This window comes from Schistocerca serialis, chromosome 11, assembly GCF_023864345.2.
Source record: "Schistocerca serialis cubense isolate TAMUIC-IGC-003099 chromosome 11, iqSchSeri2.2, whole genome shotgun sequence".
Classification (NCBI taxonomy): Eukaryota; Metazoa; Arthropoda; class Insecta; order Orthoptera; family Acrididae; genus Schistocerca; species Schistocerca serialis.
This window is the reverse complement of record NC_064648.1, coordinates 200,099,183-200,127,076: the sequence shown is the minus strand read 5'-3', so window position 1 is coordinate 200,127,076 and position 27,894 is coordinate 200,099,183. Positions and strand designations below refer to the sequence as shown.

Sequence of the window (27,894 nt, the reverse complement as noted above, 5' to 3'; positions counted from 1 at the left end):
TTGATGGCACAGCCAACCAATGGACAATGTAATATATGACCAAAAAAATGTAGAACGCTGTACTTAGTAAGTCAATCATTGTAATTGGGGGAGAGGCGAGATTCCTCTGACTGGGGAGGAATGGTGTATGATGTTCACAAGGACTCAATTTTGGGTGCATTTGTAAACTAAATTCCATCTAATGAACAACAAGCAAAATTACTTCATTTTGGAGATGACAATAGTGTTGTAACCAAACCACAAGCAACTGAGGGCTGCTATTGCTGTTAATTTTACTTTGTAAATGGTCGCTGACCACGCAGCCATGTTCAAAACTTCCAAATACAAATTTTCATAGATTTAGCTTTGAAAATGCTTTCATAATGAAATAATTTCGTAAAATGTTCTATCTCCCATTCCACTCTCTTAAGGGACCGAGAAGTCAAATGCCAATTTTCATAGATGTAGCTTTAAAAATGCTATAGTAGTTCTTTAACAACAATTTATTTTCAAAAAACCGAGGGAAACATTCCACGTGGGAAAAACATATCTAAAAACAAAGATGATGTGACTTACCAAACGAAAGCGCTGGCAGGTCGATAAACACACAAACAAACACAAACATACACACAAACTTCAAGCTTTCGCAACAAACTGTTGCCTCATCAGGAAAGAGGGAAGGAGAGGGAAAGACGAAAGGATGTGGGTTTTAAGGGAGAGGGTAAGGAGTCATTCCAATCCCGGGAGCGGAAAGACTTACCTTAGGGGGAAAAAAGGACGGGTATACACTCGCACACACACACATATCCATCCACACATATACAGACACAAGCAGACATATTCAAAGACAAAGAGTTTGGGCAGAGATGTCAGTCGAGGCGGAAGTGCAGAGGCAAAGATGTTATCGAATGACAGGTGAGGTATGAGTGGCGGCAACTTGAAATTAGCGGAGATTGAGGCCTGGTGGGTAACGGGAAGAGAGGATATATTGAAGAGCAAGTTCCCATCTCCGGAGTTCGGATAGGTTGGTGTTGGTGGGAAGTATCCAGATAACCCGGACGGTGTAACACTGTGCCGAGATGTGCTGGCTGTGCACCAAGGCATGTTTAGCCACAGGGTGATCCTCATTACCAAAAAACACTGTCTGCCTGTGTCCATTCATGCGAATGGACAGTTTGTTGCTGGTCATTCCCACATAGAAAGCTTCACAGTGTAGGCAGGTCAGTTGGTAGATCACATGGGTGCTTTCACACGTGGCTCTACCTTTGATCGTGTACACCTTCCGGGTTACAGGACTGGAGTAGGTGGTGGTGGGAGGGTGCATGGGACAGGTTTTACACCGGGGGCGGTTACAAGGGTAGGAGCCAGAGGGTAGGGAAGGTGGTTTGGGGATTTCATAGGGATGAACTAAGAGGTTACGAAGGTTAGGTGGACGGTGGAAAGACACTCTTGGTGGAGTGGGGAGGATTTCATGAAGGATGGATCTCATTTCAGGGCAGGATTTGAGGAAGTCGTATCCCTGCTGGAGAGCCACATTCAGAGTCTGGTCCAGTCGCGGAAAGTATCCTGTCACAAGTGGGGCACTTTTGTGGTTCTTCTGTGGGAGGTTCTGGGTTTGAGGAGATGAGGAAGTGGCTTTGGTTATTTGCTTCTGTACCAGGTCGGGAGGGTAGTTGCGGGATGCGAAAGCTGTTGTCAGGGTGGTTGGTGTAATGGTTCAGGGATTCCGGACTGGAGCAGATTCGTTTGCCACGAAGACCTAGACTGTAGGGAAGGGACCGTTTGATGTGGAATGGGTGGCAGCTGTCATAATGCAGGTACTGTTGCTTGTTGGTGGGTTTGATGTGGACGGACGTGTGAAGCTGGCCATTGGACAGATGGAGGTCAACGTCAAGGAAAGTGGCGTGGGATCTGGAGTAGGACCAGGTGAATCTGATGGAACCAAAGGAGTTGAGGTTGGAGAGGAAATTCTGGAGTTCTTCTTCACTGTGAGTTCAGATCATGAAGATGTCATCAATAAATCTGTACCAAACGTTGGGTTGGCAGTCCTGGGTAACCAAGAAGGCTTCCTCTAGACGACCCATGAATAGGTTGGCGTACGAGGGGGCCATCTTGGTACCCATGGCTGTTCCCTTTAATTGTTGGTATGTCTGGCCTTCAAAAGTGAAGAAGTTGTGGGTCAGGATGAAGCTGGCTAAGGTAATGAGGAAAGAGGTTTTAGGTAGGGTGGCAGGTGATTGGCGTGAAAGGAAATGCTCCATCGCAGCGAGGCCCTGGACGTGCGGAATATTTGTGTATAAGGAAGTGGCATCAATGGTTACAAGGATGGTTTCTGGGGGTAACAGATTGGGTAAGGATTCCAGGCATTCGAGTAAGTGGTTGGTGTCTTTGATGAAGGATGGGAGACTGCATGTAATGGGTTGAAGGTGTTGATCTACGTAGGCAGAGATACGTTCTGTGGGGGCTTGGTAACCAGCTACAATGGGGCGGCCGGGATGATTGGGTTTGTGAATTTTAGGAAGCTTTCGCATCCCGCAACTACCCTCCCGACCTGGTACAGAAGCAAATAACCAGAGCCACTTCCTCATCCTCTCAAACCCAGAATCCCCCACAGAAGAACCACAAAAGTGCCCCACTTGTGACAGGATACTTTCCGCGACTGGATCAGATTCTGAATGTGGCTCTCCAGCAGGGATACGACTTCCTCAAATCCTGCCCTGAAATGAGATCCATCCTTCATGAAATCCTCCCCACTCCACCAAGAGTGTCTTTCCACCGTCCACCTAACCTTCGTAACCTCTTAGTTCATCCCTATGAAATCCCCAAACCACCTTCCCTACCCTCTGGCTCCTACCCTTGTAACCGCCCCCGGTGTAAAACCTGTCCCATGCACCCTCCCACCACCACCTACTCCAGTCCTGTAACCCGGAAGGTGTACACGATCAAAGGTAGAACCACGTGTGAAAGCACCCATGTGATCTACCAACTGACCTGCCTACACTGTGAAGCTTTCTATGTGGGAATGACCAGCAACAAACTGTCCATTCGCATGAATGGACACAGGCAGACAGTGTTTTTTGGTAATGAGGATCACCCTGTGGCTAAACATGCCTTGGTGCACGGCCAGCACATCTTGGCACAGTGTTACACCGTCCGGGTTATCTGGATACTTCCCACTAACACCAACCTATCCGAACTCTGGAGATGGGAATTTGCTCTTCAATATATCCTCTCTTCCCGTTATCCACCAGGCCTCAATCTCCGCTAACTTCAAGTTGCCGCCACTCATACCTCACCTGTCATTCAACAACATCTTTGCCTCTGCACTTCTGCCTCGACTGACATCTCTGCCCAAACTCTTTGTCTTTAAATATGTCTGCTTGTGTCTGTATATGTGTGGATGGATATGTGAGTGTGTGCGCGAGTGTATACCCGTCCTTTTTTCCCCCTAAGGTAAGTCTTTCCGCTCCCGGGATTGGAATGACTCCTTACCCTCTCCCTTGAAACCCACATCCTTTTGTCTTTCCCTCTCCTTCCCTCTTTCCTGATGAGGCAACAGTTTGTTGCGAAAGCTTGAATTTTGTGTGTATGTTTGTGTTTGTTTGTGTGTCTGTCGACCTGCCAGCACTTTCATTTGGTAAGTCACATCATCTTTGTTTTTAGATATATTTTTCCTACGTGGAATGTTTCCCAATATATATATATACTGACTAAGAAACCAAATACGAATCTTTGTAATTCTAGTTTGAACCTTGCTTTAATAGCGACATTTCTCAAATGATCGTTCATCCCCTGCTTCACCTACTCAGGAGTGAAGTTCCGAATAATCCCTTCTTAAATGATTCCTACAGTACCAGATCCACACCCTCTCCAGATTTCAAGTTTATATTCTTAGCACTTTTGGGCTCGTTGGTGATGAGTTTGTGAATCAGTCTGGCCTGGACCTGTTTCACCCCCAAATGGACTGAATTTCCAAAAACAGTAAGACATGGAATTTATCAAACTTCCTGACAGATTAAAACTGTGTGCTGGACCGAGACTTAAACTCGGGACCTTTACCTTTCGCAAGCAAGTGCTCTGCCACCTGTGCTACCCAAGCGCGACTCGTGACCCGTCCTCACAGCTTCAATTCTGACCGTTCCCCATCTCCTATCTTCCAAACTTCACAGAAGCTAGAGCACTTGCCTGCGAAAGGCAAAGGTCCCGAGTTCAAGCCTTGCCCCGGTACACAGTTTTTATCTGCCAGGAAATTTCACTCGGAGCACACTTCGCTGCAGAGTGAAAATCTCATTGTGGAATTTATCATTTCTAACCAAGCAACCACATACCAGTTTTCCAAGTTTTAGCATTAAAAATGCTTTCACAATGAAATATTTTCACAAAACATTTCACCTCCTACATCACCCCCTTAGGGGTTGAATTTCTGGAAACAAAGAAATGCATGTTTTTTTATTTCTAACTGAGAAGCCAAATTCAAATTTTAAAAGATTTAGCTTTGAAAATAGTTAAGTACTTTTTTGATAATGATGAATTTTTAAAAATAAACCTTCACCCACTGTTTCACCGCCACAGGGGTTAAATTTCCAAAAATACTAAAACATGCATTTCTTTATTTCTGACTGAGCAACCAAATACCAAATTTTGCAGGTCTCCTTTCAAAATTGCCTTAATAGTGATGTTAGAAAAAATCTTTCATCCCCTATTTGAACCCCTTAGGGATGGAATTTTGAAACATCCCTTCTTCAACGAGATTTGCAGTATATGATCAACACATACTGCAAATATCAACTTTCTATCGTTAGTGGTTCAGGCTGGGCGTGATGAGACAGTAAGTCAGTCAGTCCACTGCCTTTTATATACAGAGACAATAATAAATGAAATTTGAAAAATCAGGGCTTCTTTGGCAGTTCACATTGTTGTTGCACAATAGCTCGACAGTGTGACTCACTGTCTTTTTCAGGTGCTCCATAAGACTGTGAACGTGAACAAACGGTAGAAGACCCGATTAATCAACATGTCAACATATCGATGGGAAAGCCTGAAGAATTACAATTTAAAAAAAAATACTTATAAATGTTCAGCATGTAGCCATATTTACAAATTAATTTGTAATGTGAATGAAAAATGACTCGTTCCACACCATTACCATTCACCCTGCAAATTATCCGTGGAACATGACAGTAACTAACTATAATACACAATTTTTATTACCACACTACTGTGGCTGCAATGGGAACATGGCAGTTTTTGTGAATCTCTCTCTACTTTCCTCACCCATTCAAACAATCTTTATGGAATATTAAAAAAAAAGAGATGCTGTGACTCACCAAACGAGAAAGTGCTGGTAGATAGACACAATAAAAAACACACAAACACACACACAAATTTCAAGCTTTCGCAACCCACGGTTGCTTCATCAGGAAAGAGGGAAGGAGAGGGAACGAAGAAAGGATGTGGGTTTTAAGGGAGAGGGTAAGGAGTCATTCCAATCCCGGGAGCGGAAAGATTTACCTTAGGGGGAAAAAATGACAGGTATACACTCGTGCACACACACACATATCCATCCACACATATACAGACACAAGCAGACATATCTTGTATAGATTGAATTAGCTGAACAATAAATAAATAAACGAACATTTTTAGTAGTGTATGACTTTAGGTTTATTTATTTTAACACTCTGCTCGTGTCTGTATATGTGCGGATGGATATGTGTGTGTCTGCGCGAGTGTAAACCTGTTCCTTTTTTCCCCCCCTAAGGTAAATCTTTCCGCTCCTGGGATTGGAATGACTCCTTACCCTCTCCTATCTAGCAGCGCTTTCTTGTTTGGTAAGTCACAGCATCTCCTTTTTAATATTTTTCCCATGTGGAATGTTTCTTTCTATTATATTCAATCTTTGTGAAATGTTCCTTTCTATTATATTCAATCTTTGCGGAATATTACACATAGTACATTTCTTACAAAATATGATATCAGTGTTCTTCACACACTCAAAGCATGTATCAAAGTAAGTAGAAGACACAAAGCTGTTAAGTCCGCCACGATATTTCCAATCAAACATTCGGCAACACGAGAGAGGTAGTACCCAAAAGCGGGACAGAAATTTATGCGGTGAGCAGGAAAATACCTGTGGGTCAGGAACTGTGTCAAATCCCGTGTTCTCTTCATGTGGCTCCACCTTACACTCGACTGCCTCAAACATCTGGAACAAAAAATGTTACACTTTAAACATAATCCTCCATTAACTGCTTACATCCAGTCACCTAGGTTAACACAACTATACAACGTGTAAGACTGACCACCTTGAACGAGTGTAAAGCAGTCACATACAATAAATATTAGAGTACACACACAGTGCAATCTAAGATGTAACAATCACATAACAATGGTAATAGGACGGCAGAAATTATTTTGCAATAGCTCTCAGGACGTTCAGTCGAACCACATAGGAACTAACTTAGATAATTATTTTACTCATTCTCGAGTATTGCTCATCAGTGAGGGACCTTAACCAGATAGGAATGATAGGGGATATAGAGAATATCCAAATGTAAACAGCGCATTTCATCACAGGCTCATCTGGTGAATGCAAAATTGTTAAAGGACATGCTCACCCAATTACAGTAACAGCTGCTAAAAGAAAGGCACTGTGCATCACTGAGAGGCTTAATGCTTAAATTCTGAGTGTGGACATTCCTACACATTCAAGCAAGAAGTATTGAGAATTTTTGTTTTTCTTAAAGAATTTTTATTTATGCAACAACATCAACTTTGTCCCAATCAAAGTGGTCCCCCTCAAATATGAGGTGTGACCAGAAAGTTTTAAGAATGGGCTTGTAATTGTACAATGGTGGTTCTTACACGCTCCTTCAAAATAGTCCCCTTCTGACTGACCACGACTCCAACACCATTTCCACTTTTGGAAACATTCCTGGAATTTTTACTCCTGAAGTGTGTTATGGACGCTCTCCGTATTTGCCCGTATGTCTTCAATCGAGTCAAATCACTTCGCTTTCAGTGAAAATTTCAGTTTAGGAAATAGGTAGAAATAGTTCACAGGGACCAAAACAGGGGAATATGGTGGACGTGGGAGCACAGGAATTTTGAATTTGGTCAAAAATTCAACGATGGAGACCGCACGATGAGTCGGAGCATTGTCACGGTGTAGCACCCAACTCCTGTCTTTCCACAATGCAGGCCTTTTCTTCTACATCTACATATACATCTACATCTATACTCCGCAAGCCAACCAACGGTGTGTGGCAGAGGGCACTTTAAGTGCCACTGTCATTACCTCCCTTTTCTGTTCCAGTCGCGTACGGTTTGCGGGAAGAACGACTGTCGGAAAGCCTCCGTGTGCGCTCTAATCTCTCTAATTTTAAATTCGTGATCTCTTCGGGAGGTATAAGTAGGGGGAAGCAATATATTCGATACCTCACCCAGAAACGCACCCTCTCGCAACCTGGACAGCAAGCTACACCACGATGCAGAGCGCCTCTCTTGCAGAGTCTGCCACTCGAGTTTGCTAAACATCTCCGTAACGCTATCACGCTTACCAAATAACCCCGTGACAAAACGCGCCACTCTTCTTTGGATCTTCTCTATCTCCTCCGTCAACCCGATCTAGTACGGATCCCACACTGATGAGCAATACTCGAGTATAGGTCGAACGAGTGTTTTGTAAGCCACCTCCTTTGTTGATGGACTACATATTCTAAGGACTCTCCCAATGAATCTCAACCTGGTACCCGCCTTATCAACAATTAATTTTATACGATCATTCCACTTCAAATCGTTCCGCACGCATACTCCCAGATATTTTACAGAAGTAACTGCTACCAGTGTTTGTTCCGCTATCATATAATCGTACAATAAAGGATCCTTCTTTCTATGTATTCGCAATACATTACATTTGTCTATGTTAAGGGTCAGTTGCCACTCCCTGCACCAAGTGCCTATCCGCTGCAGATCTTCCTGCATTTCGGTACAATTTTCTAATGCTGCAACTTCTCTGTATACTACAGCATCATCCGTGAAAAGCCGCATGGAACTTCCAACACTATCTACTAGGTCATTTATATATATTGTGAAAAGCAATGGTCCCATAACACTCCCCTGTGGTACGCCAGAGGTTACTTTAACGTCTGTAGACGTCTCTCCATTGATAACAACATGCTGTGTTCTGTTTGCTAAAAACTCTTCAATGCAGCCACACAGCTGGTCTGATATTCCGTAGGCTCTTACTTTGTTTATCAGGCGACAGTGCGGAACTGTATCGAACACCTTCTGGAAGTCAAGAAAAATAGCATCTACCTGGGAGCCTGTATCTAATATTTTCTGGGTCTCATGAACAAATGAAGCGAGTTGGGTCTCACACGATCGCTGTTTGCGGAATCCGTGTTGATTGCTACAGAGTAGATTCTGGGTTTCCAAAAACGACACGATACTCGAGCAAAAAACATGTTCTAAAATTCTACAACAGATCTACGTCAGAGATATAAGTCTATAGTTTTGCGCATCTGCTCGACGACCCTTCTTGGAGACTGGGACTACCTGTCGTCTTTTTCAATCATTTGGAACCTTCTGTTCGTCTAGAGACTTGCGGTACATGGCTGTTAGAAGGGGGGCAAGTTCTTTCGCGTACTTTGTGTAGAATCGAATTGGTATCCCGTCAGGTCTTCCGCACCTTTTCATGTAAACTCTCAAGGACACATTTGTTGTGTTCCTGGTTAATTGTCTGTCCTCCGGGGGTAAATTCACGAATACAATTACCGACATTGTCTTCACCTTCGACGGACTTTTCCGTGCTTTTTTTGGTCGTGGTGAGCCCGGAGTCTTCCACTGCGAAGACTGCACTTTGGTTTTAGGATCGTATCCATACACCCAAGATTCGTCACCTGTATTTACCCTATTTAACAAATCAGGGTCATTTTTAGTTCGGATTAATCAGATCCTGGCACACTTCAAGTCGGTATTGTCTCTGGTCACTTGACTACACTTTGGCAATGAATTTTGCGGACACTCGACAAATGTTAAGATCTTCAGTTAAAATTGAGTGAACTGCATTGAAACTTAAATTAAGTTCATCAGCCATCTCGCTAATTGTAAGTCTATGATCAGAGCACACTAACTCGCGAAGTTTCACACCATTTTCATTCGTTTTTGAAATGGCGGACCGTTGTTCATCTTCACATGATCCACGGCCATTTTTAAATCTGTGAACCAGACAAAAACATTTGACTGTCTCATAGAATTATCTCCAAAAGTTGTTTTTAATAGTTTGTAAGTCTCAGAAGCTGATTTCCCAGTTTTAAAACAAAATTTTACACAAACTTGTTGCCCTATTTTTACGTCCATTTTCACGCAGACAGAATCCGGCAACAAGCACTAACAGACCCGCACTCGACCAGCTGCCACAACAAACTGAATTAAGGAAACACAGTCCCTCACTCCCCACCCTCCGTGTACCTGCCCACCAAACCAGTAAGCAGTAGCAGATCAATTCTTAAAACTTTCCAATCGCACCTCTTCCAATTGTACATTTTTCAAGTTATGGAAGATTTTTTAGTAGCAAATTATGTATGTCGTTGCTCCTATGACTTCATGTTTTGCTGATAAAATAAATCCGAGATGGCTTATGCTATTTTAACAGCACGTCACTTTGGAGCACTTGTTGCAAAGCTCGTATATGAAACAACTTCTCAAAATTCACGTGCTCCTAAAATAGTGTAAAACATCTCAGATTTATTTTATGAGAATAACACTGAGTCATAGGAGCAATGGCATACGTGGCATAATTTACTACAAAAAAATCATTCATAAAATACTTGAAAATGGCCTCAGGCCGAAACTGTACATGAAAGAATGACATGGCAGCTGAAGGCATCATGAAATCTTTCTTAAAAAAAAACACCCCTGTTCAGAGATAAATTGCAGTTCTGCAATAATTGTACTTGAAGAACTTTTGGTAATATTAAGTCTGACTGTGAACAATTAATTCGAAGGTTTAGCGAAGTGTACAGAATGTTTGTACTTATGACAAACAGTATTACATGTGCACACGCGTATTATGATTTGAGACAGAGAATGTATAAAAAGTTGTGGTATCAATATTAGAACTTCAATACATTAAAAATCTCAAAAGGCATACCTCAGACGCACAGCCGCATGCCAGCCTAGAAAATTGACTCGTGCTTAAGGTGGCATCCTACATTATTGCCTAGAATGTATAGTGACCTGTGGAGATGTCCCATTCTTCCAGTCTTTTGGAAAGCCACGGAGGTGTTTCCTGGCTTCACAGTGCAGGCAGCCAATGGGGAAAACCTCAGGTTTTTAATTTGTGTGTCAACTCTTCTTTGAATGATTAGACCAAATTTCCCAGATGGTTCTTGTGGACATAAGAGATTATCTTTCCTGACACAGTCACACTGTACTGTGCTGTGAAGGAATAGCTAATCTGGTTCAAATTTTTTTCTGCACAGGGACGTTTTTCGCTGCTTGTTCTGCATTTAGCAAGACTGGACATATGGAGGATGAGGGGAAAAGGAGGGGGGGGGGGGGGGGGGGGGAGCATGTGGGACGCATGATAATTTGATGTCTCTACAGGCCCCCTGGTTCAGCAGCTGTTGTGGCAGAACACCTGAAGGAAAATTTGGAAAATACACTCCTGGAAATTGAAATAAGAACACCGTGAATTCATTGTCCCAGGAAGGGGAAACTTTATTGACACATTCCTGGCGTCAGATACATCACATGATCACACTGACAGAACCACAGGCACATAGACACAGGCAACAGAGCATGCACAATGTCGGCACTAGTACAGTGTATATCCACCTTTCGCAGCAATGCAGGCTGCTATTCTCCCATGGAGACGATCGTAGAGATGCTGGATGTAGTCCTGTGGAACGGCTTGCCATGCCATTTCCACCTGGCGCCTCAGTTGGACCAGCGTTCGTGCTGGACGTGCAGACCGCGTGAGACGACGCTTCATCCAGTCCCAAACATGCTCAATGGGGGACAGATCCGGAGATCTTGCTGGCCAGGGTAGTTGACTTACACCTTCTAGAGCACGTTGGGTGGCACGGGATACATGCGGACGTGCATTGTCCTGTTGGAACAGCAAGTTCCCTTGCCGGTCTAGGAATGGTAGAACGATGGGTTCGATGACGGTTTGGATGTACCGTGCACTCTTCAGTGTCCCCTCGACGATCACCAGTGGTGTACGGCCAGTGTAGGAAATCGCTCCCCACACCATGATGCCGGGTGTTGGCCCTGTGTGCCTCGGTCGTATGCAGTCCTGATTGTGGCGCTCACCTGCACGGCGCCAAACACCCATACGACCATCATTGGCACCAAGGCAGAAGCGATTCTCATCGCTGAAGACGACACGTCTCCATTCGTCCCTCCATTCATGCCTGTCGCGACACCACTGGAGGCGGGCTGCACGATGTTGGGGCGTGAGCGGAAGACGGCCTAACGGTGTGCGGGACCGTAGCCCAGCTTCGTGGAGACGGTTGCGAATGGTCCTCGCCGATACCCCAGGAGCAACAGTGTCCCTAATTTGCTGGGAAGTGGCGGTGCAGTCCCCTACGGCACTGCGTAGGATCCTACGGTCTTGGCGTGCATCCGTGCGTCGCTGCGGTCCGGTCCCAGCTCGACGGGCACGTGCACCTTCCGCCGACCACTGGCGACAGCATCGATGTACTGTGGAGACCTCACGCCCCACGTGTTGAGCAATTCGGCGGTACGTCCACCCGGCCTCCCGCATGCCCACTATACGCCCTCGCTCAAAGTCCGTCAACTGCACATACGGTTCACGTCCACGCTGTCGCGGCATGCTACCAGTGTTAAAGACTGCGATGGAGCTCCGTATGCCACGGCAAACTGGCTGACATTGACGGCGGCGGTGCACAAATGCTGCGCAGCTAGCGCCATTCGACGGCCAACACCACGGTTCCTGGTGTGTCCGCTGTGCCGTGCGTGTGATCATTGCTTGTACAGCCCTCTCGCAGTCTCCGGAGCAAGTATGGTGGGTCTGATACACCGGTGTCAATGTGTTCTTTTTCCATTTCCAGGAGTGTATTTCCCGACCATGTTATAGTTTTGGGTGGAGATTTTAATTAACCGCATATAGACTGGGAGACTCAAACGTTTACAATGGGTGGCAGGGACAAAGAATCCAGTGAAATTTTTTTAAGTGCATTATCTGAAAACTACGTTGAGCAGTTAAACAGAGAACCGACTCGTGGCGATAACATATTAGACCTTCTGGTGACAAACAGACCCGAACTATTTGAAACAGTTAACGCAGAACAGGGGATCAGCGATCATAAAGCTGTTACCGCATCGGTGATTTCAGCCGTAAATATAAATATTAAAAAAGGTAGGAAGATTTTTCTGTTTAGAAAAAGTGACAAAAAGCAGATTTCAGAGTACTTAAAAGCTCAACACAAAAGTTTTGTCTCAAGTACAGATAGTGTTGAGGATCAGTGGACAAAATTCAAAACCATTGTATAATATGAATTAGACGAGTATGTGCCAAGCAAGATCGTAAGAGATGGAAAAGATGCACCGTGGTACAACAACAGAGTTAGAAAACTGCTACGGAAGCAAAGGGAACTTCACAGCAAACATAAACATAGCCAAAGCCTTGCACACAAACAAAAATTACGCGAAGCGAAATGTAGTGTGAGGAGGGCTCGAAAGTAAAGTTCTATGTACTGACTTGACAGAAAATGCTAAGAAATTTTGGTCTTATGTAAAAGAGGTAGGTGGATCAAACCAAAATGTCCAGACGCTCTGTGACCAAAATGGTACTGAAACAGAGGATGACAGACTAAAGGCCGAAATACTAAATGTCTTTTTCCAAAGCTGTTTCACAGAGGAAAACTGTACTGTAGTTCCTTCTCTAGATTGTCGCATAGATGACAAAATGGTACATATTGAAATAGATGACAGGGGGACAGAAAACAATTGAAATTGCTCAAAAGAGGAAAGGCCGCTGGATCTGGTGGGATACCAGATCGATTTTACACAGAGTACATGAAGGAACTTGGGCCCCTTCTTGCAGCGGTGTACCGTAGGTCTCTAGAAGAGCGTAGCATTCCAAAGGATTGGAAAAGGGCACAGGTCATCCCCATTTTCAAGAAGGGATGTCGAACAGATGTGCAGAACTATAGACCTATATCTCTAACATCGATCAGTTTTAGAATTTTGGAACACGTATTATGTTCAAGTACAATGACTTTTCTGGAGACTAGAAATGTACTCTGTAGGAATCAGCATGGGTTTCAAAAAACACAATCGTGTGAAACCCAGCTCGGGCTATTCGTCCATGAGACTCAAGAGGGCCGCAGACACGAGTTCCCAGGTAGATGCTGTGTTTCTTGACTTCCGCAAGGCATTCGATACAGTTCCCCACAATCGTTTAATGAACAAAGTAAGAGCATATGGACTATCAGACCAATTGTGTGATTGAATTGAAGAGTTCCTAGATAACAGAACGCAGCATGTCATTCTCAGGGGAGAAAAGTCTTCCGAAGTAAGAGTGATTTCAGGTGTGTTGCAGGGGGGTGTCGTAGGACCGTTGCTATTCACAATATACATAAATGACCTTGTGGATAACATCGGAAGTTCACTGAGGCTTTTTGTGGATGATGCTGTAGTATATCGAGAGGTTGTAACAATGTAAAATTGTACTGAAATGCAGGAGGATCTGCAACGAATTGACACATGGTGCAGGGAATGGCAATTGAGTCTCAATGTAGACAAGTGTAATGTGCTGTGAATACATAGAAAGAAAGATCCCTTATCATTTAGCTACAATATAGCAGGTCAGCAACTGGAAGCAGTTAATTCCATAAATTATCTGGGAGTAGGCATTAGGAGTGATTTAAAGTGTAATGACCACATAACATTGATCATTGGTAAAGCAGATGCCAGACTGAGATTCATTGGAAGAATCCTAAGGAAATGCAGTCTGAAAACAAAGGAAGTAGGTTACAGTACACTTGTTCGCCCACTGCTCAAATACTGCTCACTGGTGTGGGATCCATACCAGATAGGGTTGATAGAAGAGATAGCGAAGATCCAACGGAGATCAGCGCGCTTCGTTACAGATGATTTAGTAATCGCAAAAGTGTTACGGAGATGATAGATAAACTCCAGTGGAAGACTCTGCAAGAGAGACACTCAGTAATTCGGTACGGGCTTTTGTTGAAGTTTCGAGAACATACCTTCACCCAGGAGTCAAGCAGTATATTGCTCCCTCCTATGTAAATCTCGTGAAGAGACCGTGAGGATAAAATCAGATAGATTAGAGCCCACACAGAGGCATACCGACAATCCTTCTTTCCACGAACAATACGAGACTGGAATAGAAGGGAGAACCGATAGAGGAACTCAAGGTACCTTCTGCCACACACCATCAGGTGGCTTGCAGAGTACGGATGTAGATGTAGATTTAGAACAATAATACATGTTGGATTTAAACCTATACCACCATCAAGGCAGCTGTAAACCCTAGCCACTACACTATACTCATTTGGTCAAAACAAGACTAACGTTACAGGTATACAAGAAACGCTTAAAACTTCAACATCAATTTTCTCAGAAACATGGAGCCACTGCACGGAAAGGTACCTCCTGTGTACTTGTGACATGTCCCTCTACAATGTAACTAACACTCATCAAAACCTGTGATTGACAGGTGTGATGGTTCCCTCATCAGGTGTCAACTCCATCCCAGAGCCAGTACCGTGGATTTCGAGGACCAGTCAACAGTTGTGGGCCAGCTAAACTAAGGAGAGAATACAATGGCTTTATCGCTCTTTCCCGATGAAGATAGGACAGAGCATGTGCAATGTCATACTGCTAAGTCGGCTCATGCTCTAACTTCTTTGTGAATTTTATTCAATTTTGCAATCACTGAAATAACATCACATATCCACTGAACACATGAAATTTCTTTTCATTTCCTCCTTCCATTCTTGGTGCATCATTTTTGTCCAACAGTGTATTTCTAATCTAACATCCAGCAACAGTTACATCCACAGACAATTAGTATCCAAAAGTGAACAAAAAATTAGGCAACGGAAATACCTGTGGGTCAGAGATCGTGTCAGAACCCTTGTCATCTTCAGGAGTCTGCAAGTTACATTCGACCGTCTCGAACATCTAGAACACAAAAATGTTACACTTCAATCCTCGTCTTCCAACAATACTATATACACTGCTTACATTTGGGGAGTTACATTAACAACTACACAAGAATCTGAAATCTACTAATTAAAAAAAATCTGAGACAGTCACATACAATAAATTTCTGGGAGTAATGTATATAGAGCAACTTACAAAGTGGAATGATCACTCAAAACCAGTCGTAAAAGAGTATATGACAGACGGAAATTCATCAGAAGAATCTTACAAGATCTGTCGAATGATTCTTGAGTATTGCTCTTCAGTCTGAGACCCTTGCCAGTTACATACAATAGGGGATATAGATAAAAACCAAAGAAAAGCAGTGCATTTTGCCAGAGTTTAATTCGGTAAGTGTTACCGAGATGTTCACCCACGTACACAAGCAGGTGCTAAAATCAAGGCAACGCAAGTGACTCAGATTTGCTACAAAAATTCTGAAGGGCACATTCCGAGGACTGTCACTCAATACATCCGTCATCCTAAATACATCTTGCGAGAAAACAGAGAAGGTAAAATCAGATATTAAAAAGTGGCAAGTCCAGGATGCAAAACAATGATACGGAAAAGAATCAATAGCTACTACTCACATACACACACACACACACACACACACACACACACACACACACACACACACACACACACACACACACACGTACACGTCTCTGGCTTCTAGGGCCCTGACTCTGGCAATACTATCCTAGGGGGGACATTCACCTAGACTCGCATAGGAAGTGTGGTAGTAATCAAAGATACCATGACAATTTTTGGACTACTGAAACATTATTGTTGACCACCTGTATCCCAATCCTGCAGAATAATTATCAGTGTCAGAAGGAAAGAATGGTGTCAAATTTGACTGAGGAGCACAATAACGGCCTCACGTCGATGTCTCTGCCATATCTACAGTTACACATCTACAAGTGGCAGGCAGTCGTAAAGCGGCATCCCACGGGTGGCCGAGTATCGAGCACCGTCCCCTGCACCCAGCTTACGTGCTGGCAAGCCCATCGGCAACCGGGACTTGCCTCACTTGTTAGTAACTATACCACACGGCAACCAAAGAGGACAGTATTGTGGGTACAAAAGCCGCCACAAGATGTGCCGCGTTCTCCGAACGGCACAGTGCGCATCCAAAGCCACGGTGCTGCTATCACAGGCACTACGTCGGTCACCGTATTATTGTGCCACAACTGTATTTACACTGATGCACAACCCCGGAATGGCAGTTCACGTCGAGCTCTTCACAGGCACACACTGCTGTGATCTACGTACCTGTAATGTCGTCGCTAATTTTGGGTGTTACTGAGTAGCAAGCAGCTCCACTGCAACCGTACGTGAGGACAACAGGCAGGAACGGAGATGCCGATACGCGATTTCACGAGCGAGCCTCCTTGCACACCCCGAGGCAGCTGTGTCGAGTGGTGCTATTGTGACGACACTGTAAAAAGGCCACACAACACCAAATTGGCTCGCAGAGTATTTTTGCAGCAGCAAGACAGGGAGGTGTCAATCTATGCGTGCCCGGAAGCAGTGTAACGGCACCCCAAGTGTGCTATTAATCACTATAAGTACCCTCTAATTCTCGCACAGTTATACACAGTTCGGCAGCACCCTCCAGAACATCGAGTCCACCCGAGTCTCCGTCACATTACTGTCCGCCTGCAGCCGATGCTAGTCTGGGCAGCTGTCACCACCACCCCATTCACGGTTCTAACAAGGGAACCTCCCCATCGCACCCCCCTCAGATTTAGTTATAAGTTGGCACAGTGGATAGGCCTTGAAAAACTGAACACAGACCAATCGAGAAAACAGGAAGAAGTTGTGTGGAACTATGAAAAAAATAAGCAAAATATACAAACTGAGTAGTCCATGTGCAAGATAGGAAACATCAAGGAGAGAGTGAGCTCAGGAGCGCTGTGGTCCCGTGGTTAGCGTGAGCAGCTACGGAACGAGAGGTCCTCGGTTCAAGTCTTCCCTCGAGTGAAAAGCTTACTTTCTTTATTTTTGCAAAGTTATGATCTGTCCGTTCGTTCATTGACGTCTCTGTTCACTGTAATAAGTTTAGTGTCTGTGTTTTGTGACCGCACCGTAAAACCGTGCGATTGGTAGACGAAAGGACGTGCCTCTCAAATGGGAACCGAAAACATTTGGTCACAAGGTCATAGGTCAACCGATTCCTCCACAGGAAAACACGTCTGATATATTCTATATTACACTGGTGACGGCATGTGCATCACATGACAGGAATATGTTGTCGGCCCACCTAACTTGTACACTTGGCGAATGGGTAAAAAGATTCCTGTACCTTGCCCGATTTAGGTTTTCTTGTGGATGTGATAATCACTCCCAAAAAAGTGATGAAAACATAAGAGTTTGTCAAATAAACGGCAACAAATGAATGCAACAGTTTCACAGTCACACAGTTTTCCCTGTGCTGTGTCAAAACATACGTTTTTAACGTTTTCAAATTTTTCCGTGTACCACAAATCCTGCATATGTCCAAGCAAATCTGAACATGTCCTGGAATTTTGGAGAGCGAAGTTGAATATGTGTGAGTACCTGAACTTTGATAATTGACACACGATCACGTAAACAATGCTGCTCTGTGTACCTGTGCAGCTTCGCAAAATCATAGAATCTTTTCACAAAGTATTTCACTTGTCGAAAACCAAACACATCCAGCGGTTGCACAAGAGGTGTACAACCTGGAGGAATGGTAATCACGTCTACTCCCACACTAAAATTGTCTGAAAATAAAAAATTAAACTTTTCACTTGAGGTAAGACTTGAACCAAGGACCTATCGTTCTGCAGCTGCTCACGCTAACCACGGGACCACGGCGCTCCTGAGCTGACAGCCTCCTTGATGTTGCCTATCTTGCACGTGGACGACTCAGTTTGTATATTTTGCTTATTTTTTTCATAGTTCCACACAACTTCTTCCTGTTTTCTCGGTTGATCTGTGTTCAGTTTTTCAAGGCCTATCCACTGTGCCAACTTATAACTAAATCTGAGGGGGGTACGATGGGGAGGTTCCCTTGTAAGTGCGAGGGTGCAGACTTAACAACTGTGACCTGCTCTGGTGGAGACTTCTGCCCACACTATCGTAGGCTGCTAGCTGACCTGTAACATGGTGGAGACTTTAAGGATCTGATATTGTGGAGGTTGCTGCCATAATACACAGCACAGGTTTTCTAGTCAACCCTAGTCACCTATAACCTGCACAACCACCACTCCACATGCTCTGTGCCACAGTGGCCCCGCTCACGTCAGGTCACTATATATCAGGATCTCTCCAGGAACCTCCAGCGATCTACTCTCCGACACTGGCCCACCTGTCGTGCTACTCAGAGACGTGACATGTGTCACAGTGGACCTCCAGAACACTGCTGTTGTGGCTTGTCATTATGTTTGCCCAAACATACATTCCTTCAATTAAAGTGCCTACACGAAGAAGCAGAACGTGTAACACAAGGGATTGGCTAGAGAAGAACGGTACAGATTTTTCTGTCAGGGAAATGAAAATGGCGAAACTGCTGCAAATCACAAAAAGAGCATAAATCACCTAAAATCACTTACGTGATTGACAAAACTGTTGGCAAAAATGATCGTCAAGTGTTGCGCCTTCCACTGTTTCCTTTAAATGATTTTTTTGAAAAAGAACATTGTATTTAATTAAGTTGCTTACAGACTACTGAACATACAGTCGCTGTGATAAAATGTAACTTTGCCTACAAAAAATCACTAAATAGGGTGTAAATTTTAAGTTGACGAACCAGAATAACTCGAAAAATAAGCTCCACACGAAAAAATGTGTAGAATCCAAAGTTGATTATTTTCGTGGGGGACATCTGCTCATGCTAAAATTAGCCCCCTGGGGGTGAGGCGGGTGGCAACCTTAAAATTTCAAATGGGAACCCCCCTCCCCATTTTTTATTGCAGAATCAAATTCTACACAAAAAAAACTAGGTACATTTTGTCTTAAACATTTGTTTCGATTCTTGGTTGTTGGTGCTGGAATTTAAGAAAATCCATGTTCTCATTTTTGCGTGGAAAATGGTTACGCATGAATAAAAAATATCTTATTTACTACGAAATTTTGATTTGCTAAAACTAAAACTCTCTCTCTCTCCCCATGGGGTGGGGTTTGAGAGAGAGGAATTAGAGTTTTACAAACGTTGACCCAAATATTAACTTTTTCCGCAGATTCGAGTAAGTTTTGTTTGCAATTTGGCTTCTTGGCATTGAGTGGCGTCCTGAACAGTGTCGGTCTTCAATTGACATTTCTCCATTTTCAAAACGTGAAAACCACTCATAGACCTAGGGCAGTGGCTCCATAAGCAGTCTTAAGCATTACAATAGTTTCTGTGGCAGATTTCCCTGACAGCAAACAAAATTTCACAGCCGCACTTAGCTCCTGAAAAATTGCCAACAAGTTTACACCAAAATGGAAAAAGTTGTTTTACTAAAAAAAGCTCTCATAGGCGAACCAACACACTCACAGAAACAACTTCGCCCAATGACTCATATGGTGTGACCGTAACGAACAACTGGTCAAACAGTGGGTTTCCCTACTCTCCCTCCCCACCACAGCCCAATTCCCATTACTTTTGGGTTCCCCCTTGTATATACAATGGGGTGACAAAAGTCATGAGATACCCATCAATGTTTTGACAGACTTGCTTTTGCCTAGTGCAGTGCAGCAACTTGACGTGACTTAGACCGAACAAGTCACTGCAAGTCCTCTGCAGAAACACTGAGCCATGCTTCCTCTGTAACCGCGCATAATTGTTAAAGTGCTGCTGGTGCTGGATTTTGTGCACAAAGTGACCTCAGTTATGTCCCATAAATGTTTGATGGGATTCATGTTGGGCGATCAGGGTGGCCAAATCATTTGCTCAAATTGTCCCGAATTTTCTTTTAATCACAAACAACATGGCGCAGTGTCATCCCTAAAAATTCCATCATTTTTTGGCTGCGAATGGCCTCCAAGTACCTAAACATAACCATTTCCAATCAATGACTGGTTCAGTTGGTCAAGAGGATACAGTCCATTCCATGTAAACACAGCCCACACCATTATGGAGCCACCACCAGTTTACACAGTGCCTTGTTGATAACTCGGGTCTGCGGCTTCGTGGGGTCTGCGCCACACTCCAACCTTACCATCAGCTCTTATCAACTGAAATTGGGTCTCGTGTGACAAGGCCACAGTTTTCCAGTCGTGTAGGGTCCAACTGATATGGTCACAAAAACAGGAGAGACACTGCAGGTAATGTGCATCTTCAGGTTTTGGCGGCGCAAAGACTGTTCCATTAAGTTTCGGGTGTGCAGCTGCAAGAAATCTTCTTCTTCTTCTTCTTCTAATATTTCGGCTGTATAACGTTCAGCCATCTTCAGAGTGAGCCACAAGACTGCCACTCCAGTGCTCGCTTCGTCCCTTTATACTCGTGTACCGCACGACTGTGCATGCGGCCACAGATGCAAATGCGCCAGAGACGTTGGTCGGCGGCAGAGACGTGCATAATGCGCGAGTTGTATCTATGACTCCGGAGTTGATCTGTGTTGGCATATCGATATATCATTGTGAGCTGTACTGTGACGACGTCTTTGTGAGTTTATTACAGCACGTGCCGGATTCCGTGATTTATCAAGATTGAAACCACTATCTCTATTAATTAAATTCGTCGTCAAGCGAATTTCAATCGCCTCCTTCACTATCGAGTCCCAAAAGGATGACGTAGTTGCCAAAATTTCGACGTTGTCATACAACATACTGTGACCATTATCAACACAGTGCTCTGCCACTGCCTACTTGTCAGGTTGTAAAAGTCGTGTGTACCTGTGGTGTTCTGTACATCTTTCTTGGACAGTATGAGTTGTTTGTCCGATGCAAGAAATCTGGAGTTTACAAAATTCCATGTGAATGTGGCCTTTCTTACATCGGACAAACAACTCGTACTGTCCAAGAAAGATGTACAGAACACCGGAGGTACACACGACTTTTACAACCTAATAAGTCGTCAGTGGCAGAGCACTGTATTGATAATGGTCACAGTATGTTGTATGACAACGTCGAAATTTTGGCAACTACGTCATCCTTTTGGGACTCGATAGTGAAGGAGGTGATTGGAATTCGCTTGACGACGAATTTAATTAATAGAGATAGTGGTTTCAATCTTGATAAATCACGGAATCCGGCACTTGCTGTAATAAACTCACAAAGACGTCGTCACAGTGCAGCTCACAAATGATATATCGATATGCCAACACAGATCAACTGCGGAGTCATAGGTACAACTCGAGCATTATGCACGTCTCTGCCGCCGACCAACATCTCTGGCACATTTGCATCTGTGGCCGCATGCGCAGTCGCGCGGTACACGAGTATAAAGGGACGAAGCGAGCACTGGAGCGGCAGTCTTGCGGCTCACTCTGAAGATGGCTGAACGTTATACAGCCGAAATATTAGAAGAAGAAGAAGATTTCTTGCAGCTGCACACCCGAAACTTAATGGAACACTGCAGGTAATGTTGTGCTGTGGCAAAGACACTCACATCACTCGGCTGCCACAGTCCATTAACACTGAATTTCACAGCACTGTCGTAACGGATACATTCGTCATACATCCCACATAGATTTCTTAAGTTATTTCATGCTTGTCTTTTAGCACTAACAACTCTATGCAAATACTGCTGCTCTCCGTCATTAAGTGAAGGCTGTCAGCCACTGTGTTGTCCGTGGTGAGAGGTACTGCCCGAAATTTGGTATTCACGACACACACTCGGCATCGTGGATCTCTCAATAATGAAATTTCCTAGTGATTTCCAAAACAGAAGGTGCCACGCATCTAGCACCAACTTCCATTTCGCATTTGAAGGCCTTTAATTTCTGTCATAAGGCAATAATCATATCGGGAATCTTTTCGCAAGAATCACCTGAGGCAAATGACAGCTTCACCAATGCACTGCCCTTTTATACCTTGCATATGCGATACCATCTGTATATGTGCATATCATTATTCCACAACTTTTGTCACCTCAGCGTACATACTAACATCTTCACTTCAGTGCTCAGCATTCTCGTAGCGAGAAAAAGCAAGCTCAATTGTCGTGTACGCCTCTATTCGTACCATTATAAATACTATAGTGTGCGTCATTTAGGACGGCGGCCGAGTTTAGTTCGTTCTGCGCATCTGACGGCACAAAACAAAATCAGCCAATGAGCAGAGAATGACGTTGCCAGAGCTCGACTGCAGTGCAGAGCACAGACGAGTGTCTTCAGTTTTAGAAACGTTCAGTCATAAATAAAGTAACTGAACAAAAGCAATGTCTTGATAGCAGACTTTCTTTTATAGAAAGTTTGGGAAAAGCATTCTTTATACCAATTGCTTCATATTCTATTAATTAATTAAACTAAACAAGCAATAAGCCTGCTAATTCAGTCAATATTAAGGAAAGGTGTTTGCATCATTCTCAAGACCCATTTTTTCGCAATAAAGAACAGAGGTAATTGTTTATTTCCTATTGTACTTCGACGAAACGTGAGAAATTCATAGTCATACCAACAGTGTCTGTCGGTGTTTAGCGTGATAATTAGAGTCCTCCATGAATTCTGTTGAATGACAAGTTGCAGTAGCGTAATGGTTAAGGTGTTTGGCTGCCAAGCGAAAGGTTTCGAGTTCAAACCTCGTTCCGCCGGCACGGTAGCTCAGCGTGTTTGGACAAAGGGTTAGCTGCTCTCTGTAATAAAAAAAAACTGAGTTAATGGATCAAAGACGAACTGAAACGGGTGTCTTGCAAGGTCCGCCCCGAGCAGATACTAAGAATGAAGATGAACAAAAATGAGATTTTAAAAAAGAACTTGTTCGGAGCGTAATATTTTCTTTATTTAAAAACAATATCGAAGTGTCTTACTTCATGAATTTTATTCGTCTGATTGTAATTTTTTGAAATTTCTAGTGCTTAGTCTCTTTGTTATAATCACAAGTTTTCGGTTTTTCTAATTTTGGGGCCAAATAGTTTTGTGAAATCGAATGATCAAGTGTGTCAAAGCAGTCGGAACACTACGTGTCTGCACAGGCGAGCAGTGCAGTGACGACAAAATCGCGCACAGCGCGAAATGAGGGGAGAACGTCTCTGTAGCAGCGAAAGGGTTAATGTGGCCGTGGTGGCTTTACTTCATAAACTGCGCGCTCCCCCTAAACGTAAGTTTGCGAACTGTACTATGGCACTGCTTCTCTTGGTGCGTGCGTCATTTGCAACTGGCAACGCAGCAATCTCCCGCGTCTGGGCGGGCATGTGCGAGCTGCCAATATAAAAGAATTTAACTATAGTGGAAGAGGCAGATTATAAATACTAGTGGAAGAGGCACAAACAACCGTTGGAGAACTGTTTGCACCCATTCACTTATTCGTGTTTGCATTCACTCACTCATTCACTTCACAGTCACACATTTTAGAACACAAAAATAAAATTGTACAGTTTCTGTGCAGGGGTGCAGATACCACACATTACCACTTTGTAAGACAGATAAAATATAGACAGGATCTATTGCTTAGGGCTTTTTAACGAATTCCTAGTCTTAACTGATGTATTCACTCACCTGAATTTACAATCCACTTTTGTACCCTTTGTCTGTCACCGAAAGGAAATGTGAACGTATCTCCTTCCACAGTAGCCCGGCGCGACAGCCGTACTTACTAGCGACACTACCTCAAAAATTACTGTTCTTCGCAGACGGCGAAGAGCCACTCGGGGTCGTCTGTATTCGGGTAGGCTGCCACAGAGCCCACCGAACGCAGTGTCGTCTGGCATAGTCGCCCCGAGTATGTCAACATTTGGCAGTCGTTGCCAGCTGACAGTTGCCTGCCACAGCAAGAGATCAGTCAATCTCATTTTTGTGATACTAAATATCACGGGGGGTGGTAGAAAGGAAGCAGACTTTCTACCTCTCACGCAACGAGAAAAAGGTGCATCAGTTTAACGAAAAAATAATACGTATTGACATTGCTCTATAAGTGATGCCTATATCTACATCCCGCAAAACCCTGAAATGTGAGGCAGAGGTAATTCTCACTGTATCACTTACTACGGCTTCCTCCTGTTTGCATTCGCATAGGGAGAGCGGGGAAGAATGACTGCTTAAATATCTGTGTGGACTGTAATTAGTCTGGTCTTATCTTTGCAATCTTCAGTGTCGGTTGGTCGATCGAATTGGGGAGAGGGGAGGGGAACGGGGGGGAAGGGGGGGGGGGGAGGGTAAAGGTCCAAACAGTGAGGCATTAGTCCCTCGATCCAAGAACAGTGCATCTGGAAGTAGAGATGTCTGCCCACTGAAAACGTTTTCTGATCCAGTTGGGAGATTCACAACGTTAAAAGCGAAAAAGCACAAAAGTAATGGACACCTTTTCTATTGCCAATCCTGAGAACAAGATGAAGGAGACATCAGCAGATGGGTGTCTCCAGGGCTCTGCAGGTGACAGGACACTGTGATCCCCAGGGAGTGAAACTATGGGGCTGTAGTACGTTGCTAGATTTGTCACTTAAAGCCGGCTCTGAAAACTAATGTGCATTTGTGGGAAAAAGATTGCACCTACCTCAAAGCGTCCATCAGTTCAGTATCACAGCATCTCCGCAGGTATTCACCCGTAGGTCAAACACACCTGCGACGATTTGTGCTGCCCTTCACTGTATCCGTTCAATGATTTGCTGCATCAGTGATTTTTTACCAGTCTCCTTTCTAAACTGTCTGTATATCGCCAGCGCTCTGCCAATGAACTGAAGTCTGCCAGCTGCTCGTTACACCCAGGTAATTAATACTAGTTGCCATACTCCTGTTGTAGCTCATCGGTTGAAGTCACTTGACAGCACATTTTCTTTGTTTTGTAAAGTATACCCTTTTACATTCCCGACCATTTAAAATAAGCTGCCAATCATATATAATACTAGCTGCACACGATCAGTTTAGCAGTTGCTCAGTCTCATTAAATGGAAAAGAAAGAAAAGAGAAAGCTCATGTTTCTAATATGTATGGGGATTGGATATACATCCCAATCCCCCCCCCCCCCCCCCCCCCTCTCTCTCTCTCTCTCTCTCTCTCTCTCTCTCTCTCTCTCTCTCTCTCTCTCTCCCTCCCTCCCTCCCCCTCCCCCCCCTCCCTCTTTCTCTCATTCCATCACCTCCCCCTACCTTTACCTATCCATCTTCTCCTTCCCATCTCTCTCCATCAACTCCCGCACCCCCTCTCTCTCCGTCTCCTCCTTCCAAATTTTCTATATCCATCTCCTCTTTGCCCCCCCCCCCCCCACTGTCCTCGAGTCTTGTTTATTGTTACTGCAAAATCAGATTCAGCAGTGGTATTTTAATCATAAACCAAAAAGCCATAAATACAACTTTCCTGCTATCTACGTTTCACTATTTTTTTTAAGAATTGGGTACATAATAACACACTCACTTTAGAATTCAACATTGAGTCAAAATTTCAAAGCCATTAGTCAAGAATTTTCAGAGATTAACGATGTTCAACAAAGCAACATTTACATTTTTATAATGTTTCCCCTTTTATTAAATATATATCAGATGGAATTCCTATAGTATATAAAAATACTTGAGCTTTCAGATGCAATGAGAACTTTCAGAGATTTGAGATTTTGAAGATACGAACATCTATTTTTGACCAAATGCTTTGAAATTTTGACACAACGAATGTTGTATTGGAAAATGTGGATGTTTTCCTATACTTTTTTAAAAATATATCTAATATACATTTTTTATGAATTTAATAACTGCGAAACATCATTAAGATACCTAAAACATACCTGTATTAGAATGCAACACTGTGTCACAATTCAAAATTTCAAAGAAATCGGTCACGAACTTTCAGAGGCACACGATTTTGAACAAATGAACATTTTTTTTTTTCAGTCAGGTAATTATAAAAGTTGCCCGACTCCAGTTGTAGCTCACTAGTTTTGTAACCATATGATACCAAATCTTTTTCACTTTCTGAAGTGGAAACTAGTACATTTCTGATTGTTTAAAGCAAGCTGTCAATCTCTGCACCACTTCAAAATCTTACTGACTTTCAACTGAATATTTGTGCAGCTTTATTTCAGGCAGAACTTTATTATAGACACCTCTACCAAAATGGTTCAAATGGCTCTGAGCACTATGGGACTTAACATCTATGGTCATCAGTCCCCTAGAACTTAGAACTACTTAAACCTAACAAACCTAAGGACATCACACAACACCCAGTCATCACGAGGCAGAGAAAATCCCTGACCCCGCCAGGAATCGAACCCGGGAACCCGGGCGCGGGAAGCGAGAACGCTACCCCACGACCACGAGCTGCGGACACACCTCTACCCTCCGCACAAAGTACTACATTAATATTAACATTATCTACAATGTCACTAATAAACAAAATGCTCAGCAGAGCTTGGCTGGGGCACATCTGAAGTTACATCCACATTCTCAATGAGTCTATCCAAGATAATATGTTGTGTCCTCCCTACCTAGAAAGCCTGCACACAGTCACAAACCTTGCTAAATATCCCATATGATCGTACTTTCAATAATAAGCACGTGTGTGATACTGACTCAAACAACTTTCAAAAGTCGTAAGCACTGGCCGACACAAACCCAACACGAAAAGATTTAACTGCGCTCATCCAGATGCCAAACAGCAAAGGGCAACGACCACAGACACAGTTCAGTTGTGTGTCCCATCTTTCAAATTCCACTGATTGAGAAGAAGGGAGTTGAAGCATAAATAACTGAGAATACATATTTATTATGCAGACACTTGGGATTTGAGGGGGGGAGCGATGTTCTGCACCACAAGAGATTGGGCCTTTCAACTTGTAATGATAACACCACCCTCATCAACAACTGCAGTAGACATTACTGATAACCCCGAATGCTTTGTCCACTCGACTTCACTCTGAGTTATGGAGATCTCTTTTTCTTTAGTCTAATTTGTTGCAATCAGCAACCTGTAAAAATAAAACATGAATCCAGAATACCTCGCCTCTCTGGATGTAAAGTACGGAATAGTTCAAGGTTTCTGTGCTACAACCTCTGGTCTTTATCACAAATATTTACAAAAAAATATCAATGTGTGTACAGGGTGGGCAAGCAGTCCCCATACCCCCTAGTATCGAATGCTAAATGATTTCATTTGTTTTAGCACAAGTACGTACTTACGTATTACGGAGGACACAGCACGTTATCTCGGATGGAGAGTCATCGTCAGATACTGAAGTAATGTAGGGTGTGCCCCAAGGAAGTGTGTTGCTACCCTTGCTGTTCGTGTTGTATATTAATGACCTTGCAGAAAATATTAATAGTGAAACCCAACTTTTTGCAGATGATGCACTTACCTGTAATGAAGTACTAGGTGATAGAAGCTGTATAAATCTTCAGTCTGATTTTGATAAGGTTTCAACATGAGGTACAGATTGGCAACTTGCTCTAAATGTTCATAAATGTAAATGTTCACAAAATGAAAAAAAAACATAGTATCCTATGAAGACTACATTTATTCTATATCAGTGAGTCACTGCTGGAATTGGCCAACCCATACAAATGTCTGGGTGTAAGGCTTTGTAGGTATATGAAATGGAATGGTCACATAAGTTCAGTCATAGGTAAAGCAGGTAGCAGCCTTCAGTTTATTAGTAGAATACTGGGAAAATGCAATCAGT

General features: G+C 43.5%; 1 protein-coding gene across 1 annotated transcript in view; it reads right to left on the bottom strand.

The window, feature by feature from the left end:
• Positions 1 to 27,894, bottom strand: part of LOC126426653 (uncharacterized) — a 172,994-nt gene that overhangs the window by 121,304 nt on the left and 23,796 nt on the right. The window contains exons 2-3 of the mRNA XM_050088539.1: positions 15,085 to 15,159; positions 6,110 to 6,184 (exon numbers count right to left, since the gene is read on the bottom strand). Coding sequence (XP_049944496.1) covers positions 6,110 to 6,184; positions 15,085 to 15,159 — 150 coding nt within the window. The remainder of the gene's footprint in view (positions 1 to 6,109; positions 6,185 to 15,084; positions 15,160 to 27,894) is intronic.